Raw genomic sequence first — 24,148 nt, 5'->3', positions numbered from 1 at the left:
CACAGGATTTACCTTGCTGAAGGTGGCCAGACTGCCCTTACCTGGCTTCATGCAGTACACCTGACTTCTGGACAGTTCTCCAGCTGCCACCTGGAAGTCTCTGTCTTAAAAAACCCACACTGGGCGACTTGGGCTGATCTTGTAACAAGCAGCTCCCCTCAACCCTCCTTCCAGAATTTGGCCTCTTGTTATCTCTGTGCCTGCCATTATTTTCATCCTGATTTTACTTCACTATCTCTGTTCCTTTGCTTTGGACTGAACTGCTTCAGATTACTAAGGTTCAGATAGCAAAACCCAGTTCTATCTCCTGGGACGTTTAATTTCCTGTTCTGTTCCCAAGCTCAGCATCGTTCTCTACACAGCTCAGAGAGGTGAGCTCAGAGCCCAGCTCATGGGAAAGGCTGCTTGGAAATGCCCTGCCAGGCCTCACACCTCTGAACTGCACAACTCACTCGCACCTACAGACATGCAGAAAAATTTGGCACAGGCCAAATTTCAGAAGCAAGGGAGCAGGGAGTTCTGCCCAGTGGTGCTTACGTGTCACCCGCCACCGCCGTCCTGCTGGCCTGTGTCTGCCACATCTTCCTCTTCATGCTGTTCTCCTTCAGCACGCTGCTTCCACCGGGGAAAATCCCTTCCATCAAGTCCATGGTAGTTTTCATTTTGGAATCTGGATCCAGGATATCAGCCAGAGACTTGTCTTTATGGACAATTTCTTTTGCTAGAGCCTCTGACTTAATATCCTCTGGGGTCTTGTTCTTTGCCTTCATTGGGGGTGCTGTGCTGGTTATCTCAGAGTCCAGGCTGGCATTTTCCAATGCTGGCTCTCTGGAGTTACCTTCAGGCTGAGTTATGGGCTGTCTGTCAGTGCTCTGAGGCCCTTCAGGAGAAGCAGGGGACTGGTGCTGCTGATCCACAGCAGTTGGAGAGCCAGTCCTCTTTAATGGGGTTGACCAGTTATTTTCAATGGTGCTGGTGCCCAACCCTGTGGTCTCCCTCTCAGCCAGGGCTTTGGGAAAGCTTTTGAAGCTGCTATGGACAGAAACATTCTGTGAGATGAAGAGAAACCTACCACCCAGAGACTCCCATTGTACCACACAGTAAAAGCCTACAAGGAGTGAGTTTTCCTTCTCTCTCACTTGTTTTTGTGTCTCGCTTCTCACTCCAATATGGAGGGTCCACAGTGTAAAGCCACTGGCACCAGAATTGTTTTGTCCCTTCAACCTGGGCACTGCTGGATTGTCCTTCCAGCACAGAAAGAACTAGTGAACACCAAGTCATTTTTGTTTTCCACTGGCAGGCTGGGGACATTGCACGTCCCCACCTGGGAGTGCCATCCTGAGCAGCCTCTACCCCATCTGTCCTTGCTATGTTGCAAGGCCAGTCACTATTACAGCCCTGGTCAAATTCTTCCCAGATGGATATCAGAGCAGCTCCCTGGGAGTGAGGGAAGCTGTGCAGAGTTAAACCTCCTGGGCACCTCGCCCAAAGTCCTGTCCTTCAGGAGAATTTCCCTATACAAGGCCTGACTGTGACATATTTGCATTGTCATTCTTGGCAGACGGTCACCGCTTCATGACAGCATTATTTTGTGCCAGGTCCAAAATATATTCTGGGAAATACTAACTGTTTGGAGAAACCCATCATGGATTTTCACAGCTGTCTCTCAAAACCAAGTAACTGGAAGGAGCCAGCAGCCATTCCAGCTCTGTGCTGGAGCGAGTCAGAAGCAGCCACACTGAAATCTGCGGGAGAACCAGCCCAGGAGTGTTCCCCCATAATCTCCTGTCCTGGGGGTTTTGGGGAGCACCTGTCAGTGCACCTGCTGGTGGACCAGCAGTGAGTCTGTCACTCCCTGTCCCCTGACATGGTGCAAGCTCCCAGCCCGGCCAGCAGCTGCGGGTCCCACGGCCCCGGAGACGAGCCCATCTGTCCCAGCCCCGCATACCTTACTGTATATGGCCCAGCACCGCCCGAGCCGCCACGCTCCAGCCCACCCTTACCTCACACCGGCCTCCTCTGGGAGCCAGGGGGATTTGTCTCTAGCTGCCCCGTTCCCCTCAGCAGGAGGGGCAGGAGGTGGCAATTCCTCCGTGCCGTTGGCAGAAGTGCAAGAGCGGAGCTCGGGAAGAGGACGGGATGGCGGCGGCGGGGAGAAGGGCGCGACAAACACCTCGTCGTCCTCCTCGTCCTGCAGCGGCGGCGGGGGCGTGAGCTGCAGCCCTGACTCCGAGATGCGGAGCTGGGTCACGGCCTGGGGAGAAGGGCTCTCTGGGTCGGAAGAAGTGCTGCTCTGTGTGGGCAGGGACTGCCACCTCTGGGAGGGCTTGGGCCCAGCCGCCGGAGGAGACACCACGGCCCTGGTGTAGCCGCTGTCTTTGGCCGAATGAGCCCATGCTGCTTTGGGCGGGAGGGACCTGTGCAGCAGCCCCGCTTTCCTCCTCCACATCATCTCCTCCATAGCAGTCTTGGGGGATCTGTCCTGGGCAGCATCCAGAGGCTGTGCCTGAGTGCTCCCGCTGCCCTCAGGGGGAGCAGTCTCTCGTTTGGCATGGTGCTGTCTCGGAGCCTGGCTGTCACCTGTGCTCTGCAAGTCTGCGGGAGCCTGGCCGGGTGTATTAGGGGAAGAGTGGCCAGGCCCAGAAGGAGTAAGGTTAAGGAACAAGGGTTTAAAGCCTTGCTTTTGCTCAGGATAGTGACTCCTTGCCTCTATTGGGGCTGGGAAAAATGCAGAAGTCCTGCTATCTGGCCTGGAAAGTTCTGAGAGCTTGTGACTCTCAACCAGTGTGGTAGGCCCGGCGACAAGCTCTGTGCTGCGGAGGGGATGGGGACAGTAACTGGTGAATGCCATTTTCTCTGAGTGGCTTCTTTCTTTCTTGCTGAAAGACCTGAATACCAAGAGACAGACCATGGTAAGATTAATAACTCATCAACGAGCAGGAAAATTTACTGTGCACCTCCTTAATGGGCAAGTTACCAACACTACCAGAGGCCATCATCACTGCCTGCTGGTCTAGGTGAGGTACAGCTGAGCTTTGAAACTGGAAATGAAATCCTGAGCCAGATCTACTCCCTCTCACCATCTCCCATCATTGTCAGTATGTGCTACATCACACACATAGCATGCACCACAGCAGCAACTCAATGGAAAAACTATTAGGAGAACCTAATGGCTGGCTTCCATTCCTGCTGTGCTTTCAATTTTGTTTATTACACATGGAGTGAGTAGCAATTGTTGTAAGATAGACTATTTGACATTATCTACCACCAAATTCCATTCTTAATTGCTTGAAAGTTTAAGAATTTCAGCTCTATGAGCCAAATATTCTCATAATGTTATCTGCTCCTTTTGGAAAGGTGCCATTAAAATGATTCAACCGTCTCCAAGAATGAAGAAAGGCCAAAAAATGCACTATTTTGACTATAGAGAAAATTGAAAAAAGCTCTTGCAGCCTTGGAATCCTGTTAGAAGGAAGAGCTCCCTCAGACAGGCAGGTGTGACAAACACCAAAGCCAGCACATTCCAACTGCAAGTGGATGTTAAGGCTGCAAAGCCAGCAGATTGAATTATTCCTTCCAGGTCTTTTAGGTTCCAGGTCATGTGAGCCTGAGAAACAGCATCTGGCCTTTGGACTGAGGTTTCTGCTTGGAATCCAGAGCCAAACCTATTTGCCTGTCTGGGTGTTTAGCTGGAAAACAAACTGAGCAGTAATAATGGCACTGGCAGAGGCAAGAGAAGGTGGCCTGGAACCACGAGGCCATATCATAAACACTAAAACACAACGAAGCTCTACTGCCAGTGCATTTTCTGTTCTTGAGATGCACTGTCAAATAATCCTGCCAATCTGTCATGCTGGAGACTTGGGCCCCAAATTTGTTCTCAGATGTACTGGTACTAATTAAGAACAACTCTGTCAAAGACATGGGTCGTTCTGGCTTTATTCTGGTGTGACTGAGAACAGAATTTGGCAGCCTGTGCCTGGGGGGTGGGGAAACTTCCCAGACAGGCTGCTCTTGGTATTGTCTGTGGTTCCTGGACAGTAGCAGTGTGTATTCTGTTCAGATGCTCAGTGTTTGTTGGGAATGCCAGATGGTGATTCTCTAATTTAGAGATCTCTCCCACTGTGGAAGCAACTGTGCATTCTAAATCTGGTGGAGCAGTTCCCAATGGCCTGTGACACCTGGGGAACAGAGGAACAGCACGTGTGGCTGGGCCAAGTGATTGCTGACCAAGGTTTTCCTCACTTAACCATCTGACTGTTTTCCTCTCCAGCAGGAGAGGTGGTAAGGATGGTCCCATCTCCTCTGCAGCACATGGAGCAGCTGTGTCCCAAGAAAACATAGAAATGTAATTCCTGCTGCCTGCCTTGCCTCCCTGAAGGCTCCATGCATGGAAAACACCTCTCCTGTCCTTTTGTTCTATCCTTTGGGAAGTCCAATTCCAAGCAAGAAGGGAAAGCAACCTCCCATCTCCCAGGAGAAATGTGCTTGTGGAGCACGTGGGATGCCTATGCTGCACAAACATCATAAAACTGTTGATAACAAATAATCTTTGTGCAGTGAAGCATGAAAATGAGAAACCTGCATTTCGTGCCCCAGTAAACTTGTTTTCAGTCTGGGTGTTCCATCCCATTACTTGGAAAATAGGTTGGGGAAAGGAAAATAAAAAATAGAAGGAAGGCACAAGCAGTGATTGAGCAGCAGGATGAAATGCCATCTCTAGGAGAGAAGGGGGGCAGGAGGAACTGAAACAGCTGCATTGTTCTCTTTGGAAAAAACATGGAAAAAGTTATTCCGAATCAAAGTAAACAAGTGTGTTTTAAATAATCCTACAAGGATGTGCCTGAAGGCAGATTGAGTCCTTTTAAAACAACATTTATGTGTTCTTAGGGGCAAAAATGGCCAGAAGTAGGATCAGCCAGAGTAGGAACCTTCCTCTGCTTCTAGCTGTCACTCCCTGACCCAGAGCTGCATGAAGAAACCTTTGGACACAGCAGCGTTAACTCCCACTGTGACCACAGAGAGGGCTGGCATTTACTGCAAGTTTGTGAGGAACAGAGCTCCTTTGTGAACAATGCTTTTATTCCCTCTTGATGGCTTTTACTGTAATGGGAGTTAGCTGTTTGGGCACTCAGGGCTTAGGGCAAACATCTATTTATTATTTAAATGTAAATACAGCACGACCAACTTCAGTTCTCATTAACTTCAAAACAATCAGGGGCTACGTGGAGACTTACATAAGCCCTAAGACATTGAGTTTTGTGCTTATGCTCTTCTATTTTTAAAAACATTTCTCTCTCCCCTGTTGCTGAGTACAACATCCTGCCTGGATGAACGGAAGCAGCCCAAAGGCCATCTCCCAGTTGAGCATGATTAAGGAAATATCCTGGGTTTAGTCCCTTGCTTTTGGGGAGGCAGCATCCCTGGTGGATAAAACGACCCAGAGTGGGACATGGAGGTACTGTTTCCTTTAGGATCCTTCAGTTAATGCTATCATACACTGTGAGTTTCAACAGCAGACCAAACACACTCTGAAGTTACAAAAGTGGGAATTTGCTGCACAAACATGCTCACAATGACACAAAGAGGACTTGATAGTAAATTAATGTCCGTGGTGGAAGAAAAAGCTTGTAGCAACTCCTCCTCAGTCTGCTGGGCACAGCACACCTGGAACATGTTTGTGCGGGTCTGAGCTCTAGACAACTGCTGCTGGCAGGCAGGGGGATGGCCAGAACTGGCCGTGCAGGGACACAGGGGACAGGGACACACACCCACCTGGCTCCTGCGCTGAGCACGTAGCAGGGATCCCTCACCATGGCGCCGAACTCGCTGCTCTCCCTCCTCAGCAGCTCCTGGGGCACCAACACAGCACCAGCAGCAAGCAAAACAAAACACCAAAACATGGATGAGAATGCCTTCCAAAGCCTGAGAGCAAGTCATTCCCCATGGCCATCCACTCCTGCCTAGCTCCAAACAAATTCCTGCAGTGATAGTGCAATGTGATTTGTATGCAACCTGAAAGGAATATTAAGCACTGTACACAAGGCCCTGAAAAACGAACAGTGAGTGAGGCAGAGAGGTCTGCTGCTAAACTGGAAATAAACATTTCCCACAAAAATATCTGAAAAGGCCAAAAGAAATCTAATAAATAACTAAAAAAAACCTCATTCTGTTGGTTTGGCTTTCTACCCCATGTTTATAGCTGTGGGTTTGCATTGGAGATGGATAAAAACAAACCTAATGAAGAAAGCACTTCAACATATACTTCCCTTTCAAACAGACCCTATGGATTGGTGTATATACTGGAATATATACACTGGAAGTCAAGTTAGGATTTAAGACCAGGATTTTCACAAGTGCTTGGCTGCCTATGGGACTAATCCTTGTTCCACAGGTGGTTACAGCTAAATCCCTCTGGGAAACAGCCCTAAGGGCTCTTCCCTCTTCATTGCCTGATTTAGGACCCTGTGTTCAGGTCTGCAATGTTCTTCACCCTCTTCCTCAACTTGGCGTCCAAGAGGCAGAACCTCTGGTTTGGCAGCTGAGTGTATGAACAACTAAAAATTAACCAGGAGGGGAAAATGAAGATCTCAAGAACTGTCCTGTACCTCCCACCTGATAAGAGTTAGGCAAGGCAAAATGAATTGGGGCTGCTTGTCATCCAACCTGTCACTGCAAAGTACACTTTGGTGATTTTTCTCTTTCTGGATGTCTGGTTTTCCTGCTGCTCTGATCATCAAGTGTGACAAAATGGCACAGATGGGGCTGGTGCCTGGCTGGGGTGGAAAAATACTGATGGTGGCATGAGACAGGGGTGGTTCTGGAAGTGCATTCTGGTCACTTGATATTCACAAGATGCTTTTTTAATTCACTCTATTTAAAGATGTGGCATGGGAGCTGAGGGCTGCTGAGGGAGGATGTGTAGAATGAAGCACACAATGAGTTTGGGGGGGCAGCTTCATCCCCCCACCCTGGTTTGGGCCATTTGTGAGATGCTGCCCAGAGCCTCCTCTCTTGTCACTTGACTCAGGACCATTTTGTTGCTCCTGGATAATCTGCTCTGGGCCAGGAGTGAGTGCAGGAGTAGAAAGAGATTTCCTGGGTCTCCACTGCCCTGTAAGCATGTGAGCCTCTCCAAACACTCAGCTTATTTGGGGCTAGGAGCCTGTCCACATTTTGGTTGTTTGCTGCCTCTCTCCATGATGAATCGAGCCTGGCATGGAAATAGAGATGGGGCAGCAAACCCAGCACTGCTGCAAATCCATGTGGCTCGACCAGTTTGCAGTTTCCTAAATAGGTCTGAACAGATTTCAGCTAGCTGAAGAGCTGGCCCGGGCAGTTGTTCTTTAAGAATTTAGCCTGGTTCTACTGTTTACCATCTTCAGAGTCAGTCAAATTCCCCATTTGTGACATCAGTGTGATGTTCCCAACCACCAAGCAGGAGACATGGAAGGGCCAGGGTCTCTGTTCAGTCTTCTCTGTGATGTTTCCCTCCAGGGCTGGAGGCTAAACATAATGGTTATTTGGCAGTGCCTTTGCCCAGCACTTCTCAGCACTGTCAGGCACAGTGGGAACCAAGGCAATTCCAAGCAGCCTCTAATCCTCTCTACGTTGCACCAGGAAAATGGGCTGAGGCAAATCACCATCTAAGCGGAACACTCCACTAGAAAAGTGCTCAGTGCATCTCTGGTGCTGCTGGCAGGTAAAGACAGGACAGCTCAGACAGGATGTCCAGAGCAGCACATGCACTGGAATCCCAGCATCCCCAGCAGGGAGAGAGCTGAACCCTACCAGTGATCTTTTAATTAAGGTGCACTAAACTGCCCCAGTATGTGCTGAATGTGTCTCTAATCAATGGAGTCCTGGCCATGACTGGACATCAGCCTGTTCTCTGACATTCCCCCCTGTTCCCTGGTTGTGAGATCCCCTCTTGTGGGTGCACATGACCCCGTTCCCACATACCTGGTGTTTCTTATCTGCCGTGGGAGATGACCTGGAGCGCACGTGCACGGGGACCGGCTGATTGTCGTACCTATCGAGCAAGTCTTCCACAGACACCGATTTCCCAGATTTCCTGGTGGTGGAGGGGGTTTCAAAGACCTGCTCCTGCTTCCTGTAGTGGGGTTGGCCCTGCATGCCCAGCAGGTCTGTCTGCGTGCCTTTGGTGAGATCCGATCTGGGTCTGTGCTCCCAGCACCTCTCTGCTTTGGGTCGGCCGGTGACCAGGCTGTCCTGGCGCCCTGGCACCTTCTCATCTCCGCTCGTGTCCAAGCAGTCCATCAGCCCAGGAGGAAGGGTGGAAGACATGCGTCCCGTCCTGGATATCCGCTCCATGGACTCCCTGTGGCGGTACAGGTTCTGGTCCTGGAGGGAATTCATGCTGGAGGCGGAGGAAAGGCTCTGGCTGTCGGGGCCAGCCAGCTGCAGGTAGGAGCTGTGGGAGCGCTCCCGGAGCAGCCCCATGTCCTGTGAGGACGGCCGGCGCCCCATTTTGCGCTCGATGTAGTCGGCCAGGGCGTTCTGCTGGAGCTGCTTGAGCTCCGGCTTGGACAGGCTGGCTGTGGAGGAGGCTTTGCCGTCCCTCTCGAAGATCTTGCGCCGGTCGGCCACTGTGTTCTCTGGGAAGATAAAGTGGATGCTTTTCTTCTGGAAGGAGAAAGGGGATGGCTCCCCGTCCGAGATGCCCACCTCGTTCATCTTCTCGGGCTCCGAATAGGAGCGCTTCTTCTGCTCTGCCGTCAGCCGCTTCCGGCCCCCGATGCGCAGCACCTGCTGCGTCCTGGCGTGGTCCAGGCTGGAGAAGCCTCCTTCCGTGGGTGTGATGCTGTGCCTCTCCTTGGGGGTGTGCGGGGACACCACAGTGCTCCTCATGCCCACGTGGGCCGAGGCAGGCCTCTGGGGCACCCTCTTGGGCGTGTTCCCGAACGGGGGGCTGATCCGCCGGAAGGAGGTGGCCCTCAGCACCCTGGACTGAGCATCTTTGATGCTGTTCCTGTAGGCCCTATTAAATGATGTGTCCAGCTGCGACCCGTGCGCATTCTGGATGCTATCCTTCCAGAGGATCTCCTTCTCAGGCTCGCCTCCCAGCTGCAATGTGCTCCTGCTCCGAGGAAGCTGAGGTGCCCTTATTTGCACCTCGTTTTCAGGACACAGGCCGTAGTACTCGCTGGGTCTTGCCTGCTTCACCGAAGCCACCATCTGCAGCTCGACAGGGCGCCAGTCAGCCTCTTCCAGCTTCCCGTTCCTGATGGAGGGGCTGGAGACCCTGCCTGGCTCACTGGGCAGCTTGCTTCTCATGTCCTCTGGGCTGTGCACAGAGCACCTCATGCCAGCAGGCTGGCCCGTCCTGCTCGGCCCATAGTGCTGGCCGAAGCTGGGAACGCCGGCGCTCTGGGGCCGGGGAGCGCTCTGCTCCCGCTGCTCAAACTTGTTGACCTTCTCCAGCACTGAGCAGCGGGACTTGCCAGCCTCTGGTTTGCTGTAGGGAAAGCTCGGGGTGCTGCTAGAGCTGAGCCGGCTCCTCCCGAAATCTGAGGGCTTTGGGAGCTGAGGAGAAGGGGGCTCTTTGCACTTTGGCTCAGCAGCATGGAACAGAGCCATGCTTGTGCCGTCCTCCTCCTGCCTCGTGAAGGCCTGGGGGTCCCCATCACTCCACTGTCTGTGCCCCTGCTCTCTGTGATCCTTCTCCTCTCTGCTGCTGCTGTTCAGGAAGGACAGTCTGGTGCTGGAATAACCCTCACCTGGTTGTGTCTCCCTTAGGTCAGAGCTGCTTTGCCTCCTGGAGCTCTCTGGGATGTTCTGTAAGGAAGAGAAGCCATACTGCTTGGCCTTGCTGTGACCCCATGGATGCGCAGCACCAGTGTCTCTCTCGTTTACCTGTGTGTTACCATTTTTCTCCTCCTGGGATCCAGGTGGCCAGTCCTCTTTGGGCTGGTAATGGTTTTTCCTCTCACTAGCATCCCTCGGCTGGGGTTGTGGACCCTGGAAAAGGGGCTTGGAGGTCTGTGTGGTACCGGTGGTCTCTCGGTGGCTGTGTTCTGCCTTGTAATGGGGTAGCAGCTCCTCCTTCCGCGACACAGCCAGGCTGAGCTCCGGGCCCGCTGCGCTGGGAGGTTTCTGCTGGATGAGTTTGGCTTCGTGCTTTCTCTCAGTGGCAGGGGGCTGGTAGAAGATGGTCGACCTGTTCGTAGTGCTTTGGTTTCCATTCTCATCCAAGGGCAGAGTGCCGCCGGCCTCGGCCTTGTCGCAGGAGGCCGGGAGGGCTGGGGAGTAGCCACTTTCTTTGGCCAGAGCTGGGTAAAGCGTGCCGGTACTGCCGGCGGAAGGCCGGGGCACCTGGGCGTAGTGCGGCTCCGGGGAGGGAACGGTGTAGACGCTGGTGGGCAGCAGGGGCTGCCCTGGCTGGGCCGCCTGGGAAAAGCTCTGCTTGGCCTTCATGGTGGGGCTGCTCTCGGGGCTTTTCTCCACCACGGTGTGCAGGTGCCCTTCTCCGAAGGGCGGCTTCAGCAGTGGCCCCTGCGACAGGGAGCTGACGAGCGGCACCCAGGCCCCTTTGGGCTGGCCCCGGCCGGGCTTGCTGGGCTCAAGGCCGGTGCCCGAGCCGGGCCTCTCGTGGTGCCGGATGGCCGCGTAGCTGTCGCTGCGAGCGGGAGGCAGGGGCGGCTGGCTCTTGCTTTCCGAGGGGCCCTGCCCCGGCTGCGCCCAGGAGGAGGCGGCGTTGTGCCGGCCGAAGGCGTGGAGCCTGCCGTGGCCGCGGCCGTCGCCGCCGGGGAGCAGGACCGAGGGCTTCACCTCGTACTCCTTCGAGATGCGCTGCTGGGCGTCGTAGACCGTCCGGACGTAGCGGATGTCGGCCTGCCGCATGCCCTCCGGCAGCCCCCCGCGGCACTGCGCGCTGTCCGCAGAGCACGAGTGCTCCTTGCCCGCCGGGGCCGCGGGGTACTCGGGGATGCTGGAGTTGGTGGAGAAGGAGCTGTAGGCAGAGTCTCTCTTGCTGTGCAGGTGGGAGAGCTGGTCGATGCTGTTGGTGGATTTGGCCGGGGACAGGTGGCAAGGGTGGTAGGCAGGGGAGGAGTGGTCCAGGCTCTCCATGCTGCCCCGGGAGCTGTACTGATCGGGGCTCCTCCTCAGGTAGCCATGCTCGTACGCCGAGAGATCGCTAGTGGAGGAGCTGGGGGACAGCGAGGGAAGAGTGAAAACCAGCAGAGGAGAGGCACAACAACTTATAAGTGAGCTCAGAAGCAAGATGTTTAGTTTTGAGATGAAAACCCATATTTGGGCCTTGCTCCATCCCCTGTCTGGAGTCATCCCAGTTCACAAAGAGGAACTGCTTGACATTGCAACACATGGCTCTTATTTACCACAGAAGGGTGGGAGGGAAATACAGACAGAGAGATCGTCCATCTCTGGAGCCAGGGAGGATCAACCCCACTCGGCAAACCCATCCAAAGCCCTTGGAAAGCTGAATGAGCACCGACGCCGCTGAGGAGGAGAGGAGCACGAGGGGCATTCTGGGGGGAATCTAATCTCTTTCTTTTTTTCCCAGTTCATTTCTTTTTATGGAGATGAAGGCTATGCCCTGGCAGGCTTCCTGGAAATTCAGCTGTCCCAAGGATAGTTTGTTTGCTGCGAGAAAACTAAGTTGACAAGAAGAGGAGAGATGTATGTGCCTGTGCCTGGAGGAAAGTGGGGTGCAACCACAGAAACAGTCTGAGAATTCCCAGCAAGTCTGCACTGCCACCTCTTCTTGTAGCTTAGCAGGTGCAGGTACACCTTGGCACTTCCTCTGAGGACTCACAGCCGTCAGAAAAGTGATCAAAAAACAAGGATATTCAGAGATCTTTCTATCCATGGGAAGGGAGCTCTTTATGCCAGTCAGAAGGGGATGTCACAAACTTCTGCAGAGTTTGCCCTGGCTAATCTCCCCTTCCAGATTTAAGCAAATACACTGAGGACTGGAGAGGGTAGCCTGAGGATTTCACTTTTCTTCCCTCTCTTCCCAGCTTCCCTTCCTCAGGTATCACTTTCTCTAGTTCCCTGTGCAATGACATGTGCTGTCCTGTCAAAGCCACAGGGAAGCAGCAGGGAGGGACAGGCTGTGGCAGGGCAAGGCACAGAGCTGGAAGCTGGCTCCAGATCACATCCCAAACAAGTGACAGACCCAGGGGAGAAGGGTGCTAAGGATGAGGAAAGGCAGAAGGAAGCCTGCTCACAGCAGCTCTGCAGAGAGATGCAGAGGAACACGGGCAGGAAGAGATATGGCAAATCTCAGGACAAAACTGGTTTGCTCATTTAAATGCACCACTCTATACTGGATTCAAATAACCATCTCCCTGGCAATGCCCAGCACAGCCCCAGCCAGCTGGCCACTAGATGTTCCCTGTGCTCCTTCTCAAGCACCCAGGAGACAGAGCCATGCTGCCAAAGGCTCTGCCAGCAGCTGCCTGGGAAGCAAAGCCCCTCGGTGGGAAAGGAGTGTGCTCCAGCATGAGCTGTGCTGAGGCCACAGACCAACACGCTTTATTTTCTGCAACCATCTCCTCTCTTTCTTTAATGCTCTTTTTTCTCTTTCCTCTCCTCTGCCAAGGATCAGTCTAGCCAGTAGAAGAAAGTGATGTTTCAATCCCAGAGTCTATAATGGGGGGTTTCAAACCCTTCTGCCTCTCTGGGTAAAATCTTTCAAGGGCGGAATTTAAACTTGTCCTTCCTCAAGCTGCCCTGCACGTTCAGCTGTGATAGAGCTGACTCCTGCAGAAAGCCACTGCCAAAGCAGGAAATCCCTCCCTGAACTCCTCACCCTGGCAGCACTGTTGCTAATGCACTGTTGGCTGCTCTGTTACACTGACAGCTTCTGCCACTTACACCCTTTTCTTCCTTTTTGTTCAATAGGCCAATTTAGACTTTGGATTTCTGTTCCTTTGCTGGGGAAAAAACCATGCTGTGTTTCTGTATGGGAGATCATCCACAGAGAGCTCTACCACCATCCTGGCAGTGGGCTCCCATCTTTGTAGGAAGGGGGACTTCCTAGCTGCTAATCACCCCACAGAGCACTTATAGGAGGAAAACAAAGCCCCTTTTCTGGGAAACCAAACAGGAACTGAAGCCTTCCTAACTCTGATCTGAACCCTGGCTGTGTATAAACCTGTCCAGGTGTATGGAGGTGACTGGTACCATTTTCCCACTACACCTTTGCCCCCTCCCTTCCCTCACCAGCTGTGCAGTACTTACCCGGAGTGGTAGGACTGATGCCAAGGGGTGCCAAGCGTACCCTGAGATATTTGCATCATGCTGGGATCGGGCTGGTTCTCCGTGAGTTTGCTGGAACGCCAGGAGTGAGGTTGGCCTGGAGTTTCACTCCGCCTAGGTGAAAGCAGAAGGGGTTTGCAAATCAGCAACAGGCCAGCTCTCCCCAGGAAGATGGATGTGAACTTAACACCACCATTTAAAACTGCTTGTGCTCATTTGTGCTCCCCTGCTGTGTTTCTGTCCATTCCAAGCAAGTCCCACAGTAACCACGTGTGAATGTCCCCACATTGCTACAACAGCTCCCTCTGGGATTTGCACAAGTCGCTGAATGCCATGAGGGGGTGGAAGCCTGCAAAGGGACTTTTGATCTCTCCTCGGGGCTGCTAAAAATGCAGGACGGGACGTGACAACCAAGTGCCAGCAATGTGTGTCCCTCGCATCCACCCCGGCAGACAGCTGTCCCCAGGGTGTGTCCCCAGGCGTGGCGCTGGCACAGCTGCCCTTTGGTGCCTTCAGTCACCAGCACCAAGGCCTGTGTTTGTCAGCCCCGAGGGAAAAAAGCCCCACTGACACCTTATTTAAAGCACAGAGTGGTGCAATGGAAAGTCAAAGCAGGGGATTAGGGATCGAATCCCCTGAAGAGGCCACACAGACTCTCCTTTGCCCCAGCCTTTGGGCATGTCCTTAATCCTCCTGCTGCTTTCCATGAGGGATCTCTCTCCCTTGCTCTAGCACTCATTTCCACAATTTCTCACTCTCTCCTTGGGAAAGTGAGGAGCAGCCCTGGACCTGTGTCCTACTGACACGTGACACCCTGCAGGACAATTCTGACTAAATAAATGCAAGAGGAGGATATGACACATCTTTAGTCTTTGTCTCACTGAAAAATCCACAGCACAGCATGTCCTGAACACATCAGTACACAGATTAAAATGCCCTTGGCACACAGACACTGAGAGCACTGCCTAAGATTGGTAAAAGGAACAGTACAGGAAAGTGCAAAACGTTAAAAATGCTTTTTAGGGTCAGGTCCTTTCCTAGTATCAGTTAACATCAGCACCTGCTGATGTTGGACAGCATGGAAAAGCACAGACAGAGAGTGAGAGGCAGGGCCATTTCTCCAGCATTTCTTCCATACAGATTTTACAAGTGCGAGGTTTTTCCTCACTGTCTGCAAGGGACATGCTTTTCTCTTTAACATCTCTTGTTGCAGGATTGTCTTAAGGGAAACTGGACTGGAGGTCTGCAAAGGACAAGCTGAACCCAACACCACTTTACCTTTTCGTGTGTAGGCGTGTTAAAGACAGAGCTCTTCTGCTAAGCTCCTTGCCCAGAAAACAAAGAACCTGGACACTGCCAGATGGGAAGTTGACAAAAATGTTTATTAAGAGTAACTCACACTCTTACCTTTTCCTCTGCAGATTTTTAAAGACTGTAAATACTTTAGTGGAGTACAAGCCATCAGCACCAGTTTTTTGCTTGGGAAAATGAATGATCCTGTGCAAGGCATGTGCTATCCCTTGGTTTGATCAGTAGAAACAGTGAGGGAGCTGTGTAGCCAATCATCCGAGCCACAGGTATTTTAACTCTTTTGTCTGATATCCTTCTAATAATACCACATGTGCACAGCTGTGAATTTTAGTCACAAGACAAATGGTACCAGCTTAGCAGCTCTGTGTGGGACAACCCTGCACTGTTTCCATACCTACCCTGTCTTGGAAATGTGGCAGATCCTGACTGATCCCAGACAACTGGCAGAATGACACAACCTGCAAATGCAGCAGCTAATGCTGGATTTGAATGAAGACAAAAAACCAGTTAGATCTTTAACTGGGATTACTTTGGGGCAGCTAAGTTGCCTGCAACAAAACCAGGAGCAACAGGTGACACTTTGGCACAGAAGGCTGTAGGATCTAAAACTGCAGAACTGTAATACTAACAACAATAACAAACCAACCTCATCACCTTATCTTTTACATATTCTCTACTGTACTTGTGAATGTGTCTGGACAGCCTTACTACCAAAAAATTATCCTCTTCAAATAACAGACTAAGTGATCCCTGTGTTGTAAATGCCAAGGCTGGAAAAGGAGACTCCTGGTTCCTCATGGATACTTGCAGTGATCAGATAACTTGGGCATCCAGGTCAGGTTGGCATCATGACAAGTGCCTGGGAGTGAAAATACCTGGAGAAGTCAGTGGGATGTGATGCAAGGCTGGCATCCGAATGGAGCTGTAACCCAGGCTACAGACCAGGAACTGCCAGCTCACACTGGAGACTGGAAAGTCAAAGGGAAAGGGATAGTTTTCATCTCATCCAGCTGCTGCCATCTGGGAGCTGCCCATTGCTATGCTGGCCCCAGTGTTTGCAGATGGAAACACACCCAGGCCAGCAGAGGCTCCTCAGTTACAGTCTGGCACACTGGGAGCAGTTTGGGCTGCAGGGACCACATTCATATCCCTGAGGCCCTCCCCAGGAACAGCTCTGCAGCTCGCTCTTATTGGCAGGAGCTGAGTGTGCTCTTCTCTGTAATCTCTGGAGATTATCTTTATATTGCATGCAAAACAGGAATGGAACTTTACAGAGACACTTTGGCACTAACTCTAGAGATGAATCAGCATCTGAGGCTTTCTTCAGAGTCTAACTGAAAGGTTATCTTCTCCTCAAGGTCACAAACTGAGAACATCCAGGAGAGTGTAGTCAGTCTGACTGCTGTTCTTCACGTACTGTTCCTTGCCACTTCTGGAGTACACATACAACCTGAGTGCTCTGCAAGTTCAAAAGTACCTCAAGCCCAGCATCCTTCAGGAGGTGCAGTCCATCCTCAACCAAAGCAAACAACCCAGCTTCTTCAAATTTCCATTTGCATTTTTTCCACATCCTTAGAAAGCTAATAAGTGAAAGCCAGAGAGGGATGTTGTGGCTGATTAATCAGCCACTCAGGGTCATCAGTGCCCCAATAAACTGATCTTTTTCTACTCCCACACAGCTCCTGGGGAGTTGTTTTCACCATTCTCACATCCATCAGAAACATCATCCAGGTGGCTTAGAAGAGAGAACTGTGAACAATGCTTCTTGTACCACTGACCTTGCGGTCATTTTTCTCTGTCCCCACAAGCTCCAAACCCTTCCTCAGCAGACACAGGGAATGCTGAAGATAAAGACTGCAAAACTTTTCAAGGAAAGCAGAATCTACCTGCGGATCCAGGCAGGAGCAGAGGTCACCAGGACACACCTCCATGACCTGAGGGGATGGCTCTGACTAGCAGCTGGTGTTCCTGTGTCCAGGGCAGATGGGATGGGGCAGAGAAGAGAGAAGGTCACTCTGCCATCACTCACAACCACAATCCCTGTGGATGTGCTTCCCCCAGCAGCTCTGCAGCCAGGTGGCTGTGTGGGAGGCTGCTGGAGCTGGAAGGGAACAGCCATGGCCTAGCCTATCATGTGGGGAGGTGGGAAGGGATGGGGGCCCTGCAGCACAGACCCTCCTCCTGCAGGAGAAATGAAAGATTTGGATGCAAGTGCAGAGCTGGTGCCTCCTGGATCTGATCCCAGGCACTGAGTCACAAGAGAGAAAGCCAAGAGGGCAGCTGCCCATCCTTACCACGTCATCCTCACTGCAGTTGAGATTTCAAGCTGGTGATAACCCTAACCTTACAAAATCCACGTGGCAGGGGCACTACATCCTGAGCCATATCCTGTACATGCAGCAGCAGGATCTTTGTACATGGAGAGATCCTGATCCCAGCAATTCACCCGTACCCTCCTTCCAGGGTGAGTGTGCACCTGCACCGACAGAAAGCAGAACAACCATCTGAATTCTCACTGGGACAGACCTGTCTCCAAGACAGACACTGCTAAAGGAGCAGGAGCATGACAAGGAGATGTTTTCCAGACATCCAAACGTGGCTGCAGCCTCTCTGTCCATCTACTAGGCAGGAGACAGGAGATGAAGGAAGAAGTAAAGCACTCAGAAGCCTATTAGGATTTCCACAGAGCGAGGCCACAATCTACTCAAAGCAACGTCGCTCTTAATTAAGGTTCAGTCATGGTTCTAAAAATAAGCAGAACAGACGAGGCCAATTAGAAAGGAGTCGGACCAGAATGGCGTCAGCTTGGTGTGTCTTTCACTAAATCTCTCTTTTTAGGCTCACTGAGCCCTTCTGGTAAATTCTGGGGCAGAAAGGATGTGGAGTGAGCTCCGTCCCTTCGCAATTTTGACTAAAAAGAAAGAAGACTCATTAGAAAGACCTGAAGTCTATGAAATGTTATTTCACACCATGGATCTTGGCCAATAGTGTCTCCTCATCCACAGGGGAAAGGGAGAATCACGCCCACACTGCCCACCCCTCAATGCTCAGATGAAAACTTTCCCTGAGTAAAAAACACATGAAAAACCCTTCACTTGAGAGCAGCTGGGTGAAATGTGTCAATATTCTCAATACTCTCATACCAGGACACAACCTGCTTTTCCACAAAATGTTCATTTTGCAGCTCCTGTGCCTGTGTGCTGTTTCCAGCTGACACGTCAGACACCATTTGTTTTTCCCCTTTGACAAACATCACTGAAGATGTCTGGGCTGCATCAGACCATGCCCTGGGTGCCATCTGGGAACTGGGAGACAGGTACCAATCTCCCTGAAATCTCTGAAGAAGGGAATCAGAAGTTTCTTCTCAGAATTCCTACCTTTGGGAAACTCTTTGGGAAAAAACTCCCCACCATACCACTGGGGAGAAAATCCCTCTGTGGAAGCAGAGATGACAACCATGTGGATCTAGAGACAGATTTTTTCATGCAGGCTTTTCCTGACTGAAGTGCCCCCAGGCACAGGCTGCAGATGGAAGTGCTGGGATCGCTCAGAGGTGATGGCAGCTGTGAGCAACGGCGCTCCTTCCTTGAACTTAGGAACAGTCAAACATTGTAATTAATGATTATTGGTCCTGCAAGTCACACCTCTGTGTTATCACATATCTCTGGGAACCCCCACGCTGTCTTATCCAAGAAAGAGGCATTTATCTAGTGTCCAGCAAAGGAAACAAAGAGTGAGGGGCTGGCAGCCAGGCTGTGGGCTGCAGCTCCATCTTCCCTTCACCCCAGCACGGGTTTGACAGGCAATATTTAGATTGAGGACTTTTCCCTACACAAAGAAAGGGTCCCATGGCATTCCCTGACACTAACCAGACACAGGTTTCAACAGGAACAGAGGTGATGTACACAAACCTCACTCTTCCTGATTACTGAGTTCAAGGACTCTGTTGTACTGGGATCTTCTGACAGCTTTCTATTTTGAAGACAGCATTATCAAGCATCAGAGTTTGATTTAAATTTCAAAACGAGGAGTATTTCAGATCTCTATTTTGAGAGGTACTTGCCACCAAGATAGTCCATCTCTCACAGGACTGCAGCTTGGACATGGAGAAGCCAGGAGAGCCTTCAGCCTGGTACCTAGACCATGCATACAATGAGGAGCAGGAGAGCACTGGGTTAAAGACTCTCTGCAACTTTCTTCTTTCTGTAATTTTATTCTGCTTCCTTTACTGGAAAAAGAGAAAGAAAGAACAGACATGGAAAAGAAGCAGCTAACTGACTTAGAGTCTTTGAGGAGGATCCTATTATTCCCCGTCTTCTGCAGGGATTCACATTATCTCTCCCAGAGCAAGTGTGGAAAATCCTAACAGCCAGAGCCTGCAGTGGCTTCCCTGCCCAGAGCTCTTCAGAGCTGCACTGATTTATCCAGACTGATAAACCGGCCCCACAGGCTCAATTCAATTAATTTTTTCTCATTCTTCTCCAGTCAGTAAATTAGTTAAAAAGACAGAAACCCAAGCATAGCTTAGATTCTTTCACCGCCTGATACCCAACACACAGCAACTTGCAACAAGAGAGACTTGGAAACAAAGGAAGGAATGTGTTTTCAGTGCTTAGGAGGAGCTGGGTGGCTGGCAGCAGGAACCCTGCCCCGTGAGCCCGATTATCCAAACGGAACGTGGACAATGAGGCTGGGCAGGTAACCAAGGGGATCTGCAGGGCAAGGCTCCAGGCAGCAGCTGGGCTCTCCCCTGAGCTACAGGGCTACAAATCACAGGCAATGCTCATGGGCTCCACATCCAAGTGTGGGCTCCACATCCAAGTCCTCCTGGAGGAGCCATAAATGGGACAGAAGCAGCAGGGCCTTCAGGAGGATATGTGGAGGTACTTGCACGCAGCTGGTGGGTTAACAGGGCGAGTCAAATGTGTCAGGGAACTGCACCCGTTGCCTGGGCCAAAGCAAAGGCTGCTGAGTCTCAAACACCCTCCCACAGGCACATTCTTATACATTAGAGCAGCTTCCTGTCTGTAACTAAAGCTCCAGCCCGGGTCAAACTGAGATTTGCAGCCACAGCTTCCAATGCTGCTGGAAAAGTAAAGTTAAACACTGGGCTCTACACCCAAAGGCAAATTTATCCAAGTGAAATGCTAAACTTTGGAGTTTCTGTGAAGATCTGGTTCTAAACTGTTGGGCAAGAAGAATTTACAGAGGGCATATGGTGAATGACTCGTTATAGGGAGGTGGTGGATGTAGGGGAGCTCCTTTCCCAAATTCCCTGTGGGTGACATAATCTGGGGAAATGCCGAGTCCCACTCCTCAGTCAAAGATGAACTTCTCAACAAATCAGCTTGAGGAGATATTTCAGCCTCTAAAATCTGCTCCATCCAAGGCTGGGCCAGGGTCAGCATCCATGACTGCCTACAGTGGCCAGAAGCTGGAGCACCTCCACTAAGGTCAGGGAGGTTGCTCCAGAGATGCATCCTCGCTGATAAAATCAGAATGTGGAATTCCCTTCACAGCTGCTCACTCACAGGCACTGGGCCACAGCTCCACCAGCTCCAGGAAATCAGTGTAGCTTCTTGACTTCAAATAAGCCAAGGTCTGACCCAAATGCAATATTGCAAATAAAAGCCACTGCTTCTGCTTCACAGAACAAATCTCACAAGATTGAGACACAAAAATCTATGAGGTCACCCAGACTATAGCTGACTGATGTAAGAGGTTCTTCTGATGCCAGCAAAAGCTCTGCCTGAGTAAATGCTGTAGGACTTGGTTCTAAACTGCATGGGCAAAGGAGGGGAGTGAAGCTTGGCCACAGTACCAGCCAATCCAGAGCAGTTCAGCAAAGTGATTTCTGAATACATTTAATCATTCTAAGATGCAGACGGGTGCTCAAAAGTCATGAATGCCAAACTCCCACCAAACCACCCAGACTCTGAAGAAGCCAGGTGATTTTGGAATGGCAGGCACCTGAAGTTGGGAAGTCAGAGAAGACTAACACCACTTGTGTGGAGATATTTGGGTTCAGCATTTCTGATGACCTTTACCAGCATTGACAAAAGCTCCTAAGGAGAAATTTCAGCACTCCTTCTCTGTGAGTGCCCCTCAAGCATACAGGCAGCCAGAGCAGTAACTGTTTTCCACCCTGCCTTTGCAGAGGCTTCAGGGACACACACAAACACATTCTCACCTGGTCTTCAGCCGTAGCTTGACTCCTGCTGCCCACGTGGCTTTGCTGGGCTGGAAGTCAGTGGTCACGCAGCCCAGGCTGAGCGGGCTGGGAGACAGCTCTGAGCATCCCTGTGCTGCATGGGTGTCCCTGCAAAGGAGAGCAAGGACAGGTAAACACCAGCACGCAAAACCTCAGCCCTTAGCCAACAGGATTTTGGGAAAGACGGCAATGCACAGACCCAGAGGGCGAGGCAGGGGCATCAGGTCATGTGTATCCTTGTTTTTCTCTACTCTGGGCAATGCTTGGCTCTGCGAGCGTCCCTCACGAGTGTTTTGGAGGAGCTGCCCAATCCCACGACACACAGGAGTGAGATTAGCTCAGTACACAGGGCACAGAACTCATTATCCTGCAGCTGCATTTGGGGACACTAAACCCCCAGGTATGGAGTCACGGGTTCCACTGTGGGATACGCTTTTTCCACATGTAACCACCTTATGAGAGCTCAGGGATTGCTCTGAACACACAAGAGAAAAGCCAAGAGAAAACTCCACACAGTGAGAGGGAGAAGGACAAACCTGTCCTACACCTCTGCTGATATTTCCACCAAGTCAGCAAACACATATTTACCCCACTCCAAGTCACAAAAACACAATGTAACCATTGCTTCAGCTCCTTCCTTTCCTCTGGAAGGCTCCACTATTCCCACTTGCTCCAATTTTGAGCCCTGCAGTGCAGAAGGGATTTGAGATTTCGCTCAGTGAGCCTCCAAGCCGAATAAAAGCGGGGCTGAAAGGCTCCCTGCGCCCCTCCCTGGCCCGGCATAAGCTGCAATTGCCTCTCAGTGTGCGCTGAGCCCACATGCCGGCATCGGGGGCCTTGGATGGCTGAGATGGCTCGGATGCCATTCCGCTGAGAGCCCGGCCGTCTGTGTGTCCGGCCGGGCCCTCCCCCGCGCCCCCACGTGCCAGGCAGGAATGTTAAGCCTCCCATTGCGGATGAGATACAGCGGGGATGCCAGCAGCACTTTCACCTCCATCAGGGAAAGCGACTTGTCAGGAGTGCCTTTTGTTGCTCACCCTGCTCATCTTCACCCGATTTTTACCCCAAATCCTGCCTTGGCTGCCTTTTCTTTCCATGTGCCAAATCCCGTCCTGCTTTGTCTCTGCCACTCCTCTCTGAGATGATGTCAAGCCTCTGATCAAAATGGAAAGTTTCCCTTCCTTGTTCCCATTCCAGCCTCACTGTACACCAGGAGCACAATCTCTTTTCCTGCAGCCCTGGAAGAGTCAATATCCTTAAATGCTCTATTTCTCTTAGCTCACCAAGCTTACCATGAAAAATTACCAATTTCCAGAGGAGATTTCACTGCAAGACATGGAAAGGACAGAAGGCCTGCGACAGATGAGGATTTAAAAGATTGCATATAAACAATTTATCCTTACAAACATGTCTAACAGTTTTGTGAGCAAAACATATTCACAGCTTCAGCGTTTGGAGGACAGAGCCCTGTGCTTCCCTGCTTGTTTCCTGGAGAACAGAGTTTGGCTGTGCCAGGCCACACCATGGCAGTGGGCAAAGCTGCTCACGCCCTCCATGCAGCCAGTGTCTCTCAGGGAGCTGGGGGACAATGTGTAGGGCTGGGAAACTGCCCCTGGGCCAAGAGAAGACTCATCAAGAGCCTGAAGAACTGATAGAAAGGAGCAGTAAGTGCCTACAGCTCCCCCGGCATGGATGGGCACCACAGCCTAGAGATCTTTCAGCACTTGGACTCTTTTTTTTTTTTTTTTTTTTAAGAGAAAGCAGCTTTTGAAGGATGCTGAGAAAGCGAGAGACACCACAGACCCTATATTCCACTGTGAGCAGAGCTTTCTGAAGAAGTGCCTTTGCCCAGCCTGACCCTCCAGGGGCAGCCCCAAGCAGAGGGAGGGAGGGAGGGAGGGAGGGAGGGAGGAGAGGCAGCTTGGGTGTTCCCCCTCACAGGAGCAACCCCTGCTTCCAGCATGCATCACTTTGGGCTTTACCTCACAGAGACAGACACCTTAATTACTGTCTCAATGGGCTCCCGAGGTGCTGTTGGGCGAACAAGGAAATGCAACAGAGTTTTTCCTCAGCCTCTTAGAAAACTGTAATTGCAGAGCTCTGTGGTGCATGGCAGGCTCAGTAAGACAAGGCAAACTAATCATCCACTCCAGAAATAACATTAACCAGGCCCAGCGGGGAACACAAGAGATGAGGATCCTTCCACCTGGGAAGCACAGCCACCTCAGGGCCAGAGCACAGCCAGAGGGGAGGGAGGGGGAGTCCCTGTGACAGCAGGGCAGGGAGAAGAGCTGAGGCCAGCCAGGGCTGCAGAGCTGAACACCTCCCCAAACAGGACCCCAAGCCCACACCTGTCCTGCCCTTGCAGCTTTCTGCCTCACCTGGCTGCTTAGCCCAGAGCATTTGCCACGGCATTCCTAAGGAAGGCAGCTCCTTAGGTCTAACAACCAGGAGGGTGTTAATCTCTGCAAAGACACTTCTTCCACCATTACATGGAGACAGCCACTCTTGCGCAAAGCTGTTGGGGGCCTACCTTTCCTCTTGGCTGTTCTCACACCTTCTCCTTAGAGTGGCCCCTCTCTGGAAGCTCCAGCTCCCTGTGGCAGCGCCCAGCCCGATGGGATGCTCTTAAAGCCTGGGGCTGCATTTTATTTTGGGATGTTTCAAAGGGCTTCACAATTCCACAGCCAAAAAGTATCCCTGGCAAGGAGGGGCCTGCAGTTGTTCCTTTTGTTATCATGCTGTTTCTAAAGCTCTCAAGTGGGAGAGAGCTTTAGAAACCCAGCACACACAGTCTATTTAAAACTCCTTTACCTCCCACCTGAGGCTGGCAGCTGCCTCTGAAATCTTTCCTTTTCTGCAAAGTTCGTGTTTAATTACGAATTGTTATTTATACTTGCTGCTTCCATGCTGCCTTTGGTATTTAATACCACACATGTCCATGAGGACACTCTGCTCAGCTTTTCTCTCATCTAAAAATATGGCCTGCTTGAATTTTTTCCTTGCTGCTTGCTTGACAGTGAAAGAATACAGTGCTAGAGATTAAGGGCTTTTTTCAAGGAAAACCTCCTTCACAAGTTTCAGTGCCCCCTCCAGAAGAGAGGCAGAACCTCCTGACCCCACATCCATCTCTCCCCACACAGCCAGCACAGCCTTTCTACAGCAGGCATCTGTGAAACTCTCGCTCCTTCTCACCACCTTCCTCAGAGCTCTTCAAGAACACATGGGTGGCCTTATTTTTTAATCAACTCCCCAGAAGACTGGTTTGCCAGCTGCTGCCATTGGACGTCTCCTGAGCTGCCACAGCCCTTGCAGAACTCGGTTGCTGTTTTTGGGAGATCCTTTGCCTCTGAGCCGGGCTGACTCCGAGCTCCTCTGGCC

General features: G+C 51.5%; 1 protein-coding gene across 1 annotated transcript in view; it reads right to left on the bottom strand.

Moving 5' to 3' along the window:
- The window catches only part of SHROOM3 (shroom family member 3), a 110,093-nt gene that overhangs the window by 5,045 nt on the left and 80,900 nt on the right, over positions 1–24,148 (bottom strand). The window contains exons 3-8 of the mRNA XM_058803760.1: positions 20,747–20,875; positions 13,228–13,359; positions 7,963–11,170; positions 5,776–5,852; positions 2,004–2,888; positions 538–1,032 (exon numbers count right to left, since the gene is read on the bottom strand). Of these exons, the coding sequence (XP_058659743.1) occupies positions 538–1,032; positions 2,004–2,888; positions 5,776–5,852; positions 7,963–11,170; positions 13,228–13,359; positions 20,747–20,875 (4,926 nt within the window). The remainder of the gene's footprint in view (positions 1–537; positions 1,033–2,003; positions 2,889–5,775; positions 5,853–7,962; positions 11,171–13,227; positions 13,360–20,746; positions 20,876–24,148) is intronic.

Source organism: Ammospiza caudacuta, chromosome 4 (genome assembly GCF_027887145.1).
Source record: "Ammospiza caudacuta isolate bAmmCau1 chromosome 4, bAmmCau1.pri, whole genome shotgun sequence".
In the NCBI taxonomy this organism is placed as follows: domain Eukaryota; kingdom Metazoa; phylum Chordata; class Aves; order Passeriformes; family Passerellidae; genus Ammospiza; species Ammospiza caudacuta.
The sequence above is the reverse complement of the archived record's forward strand: the minus strand, read 5'-3'. Positions and strand labels throughout refer to the sequence as shown.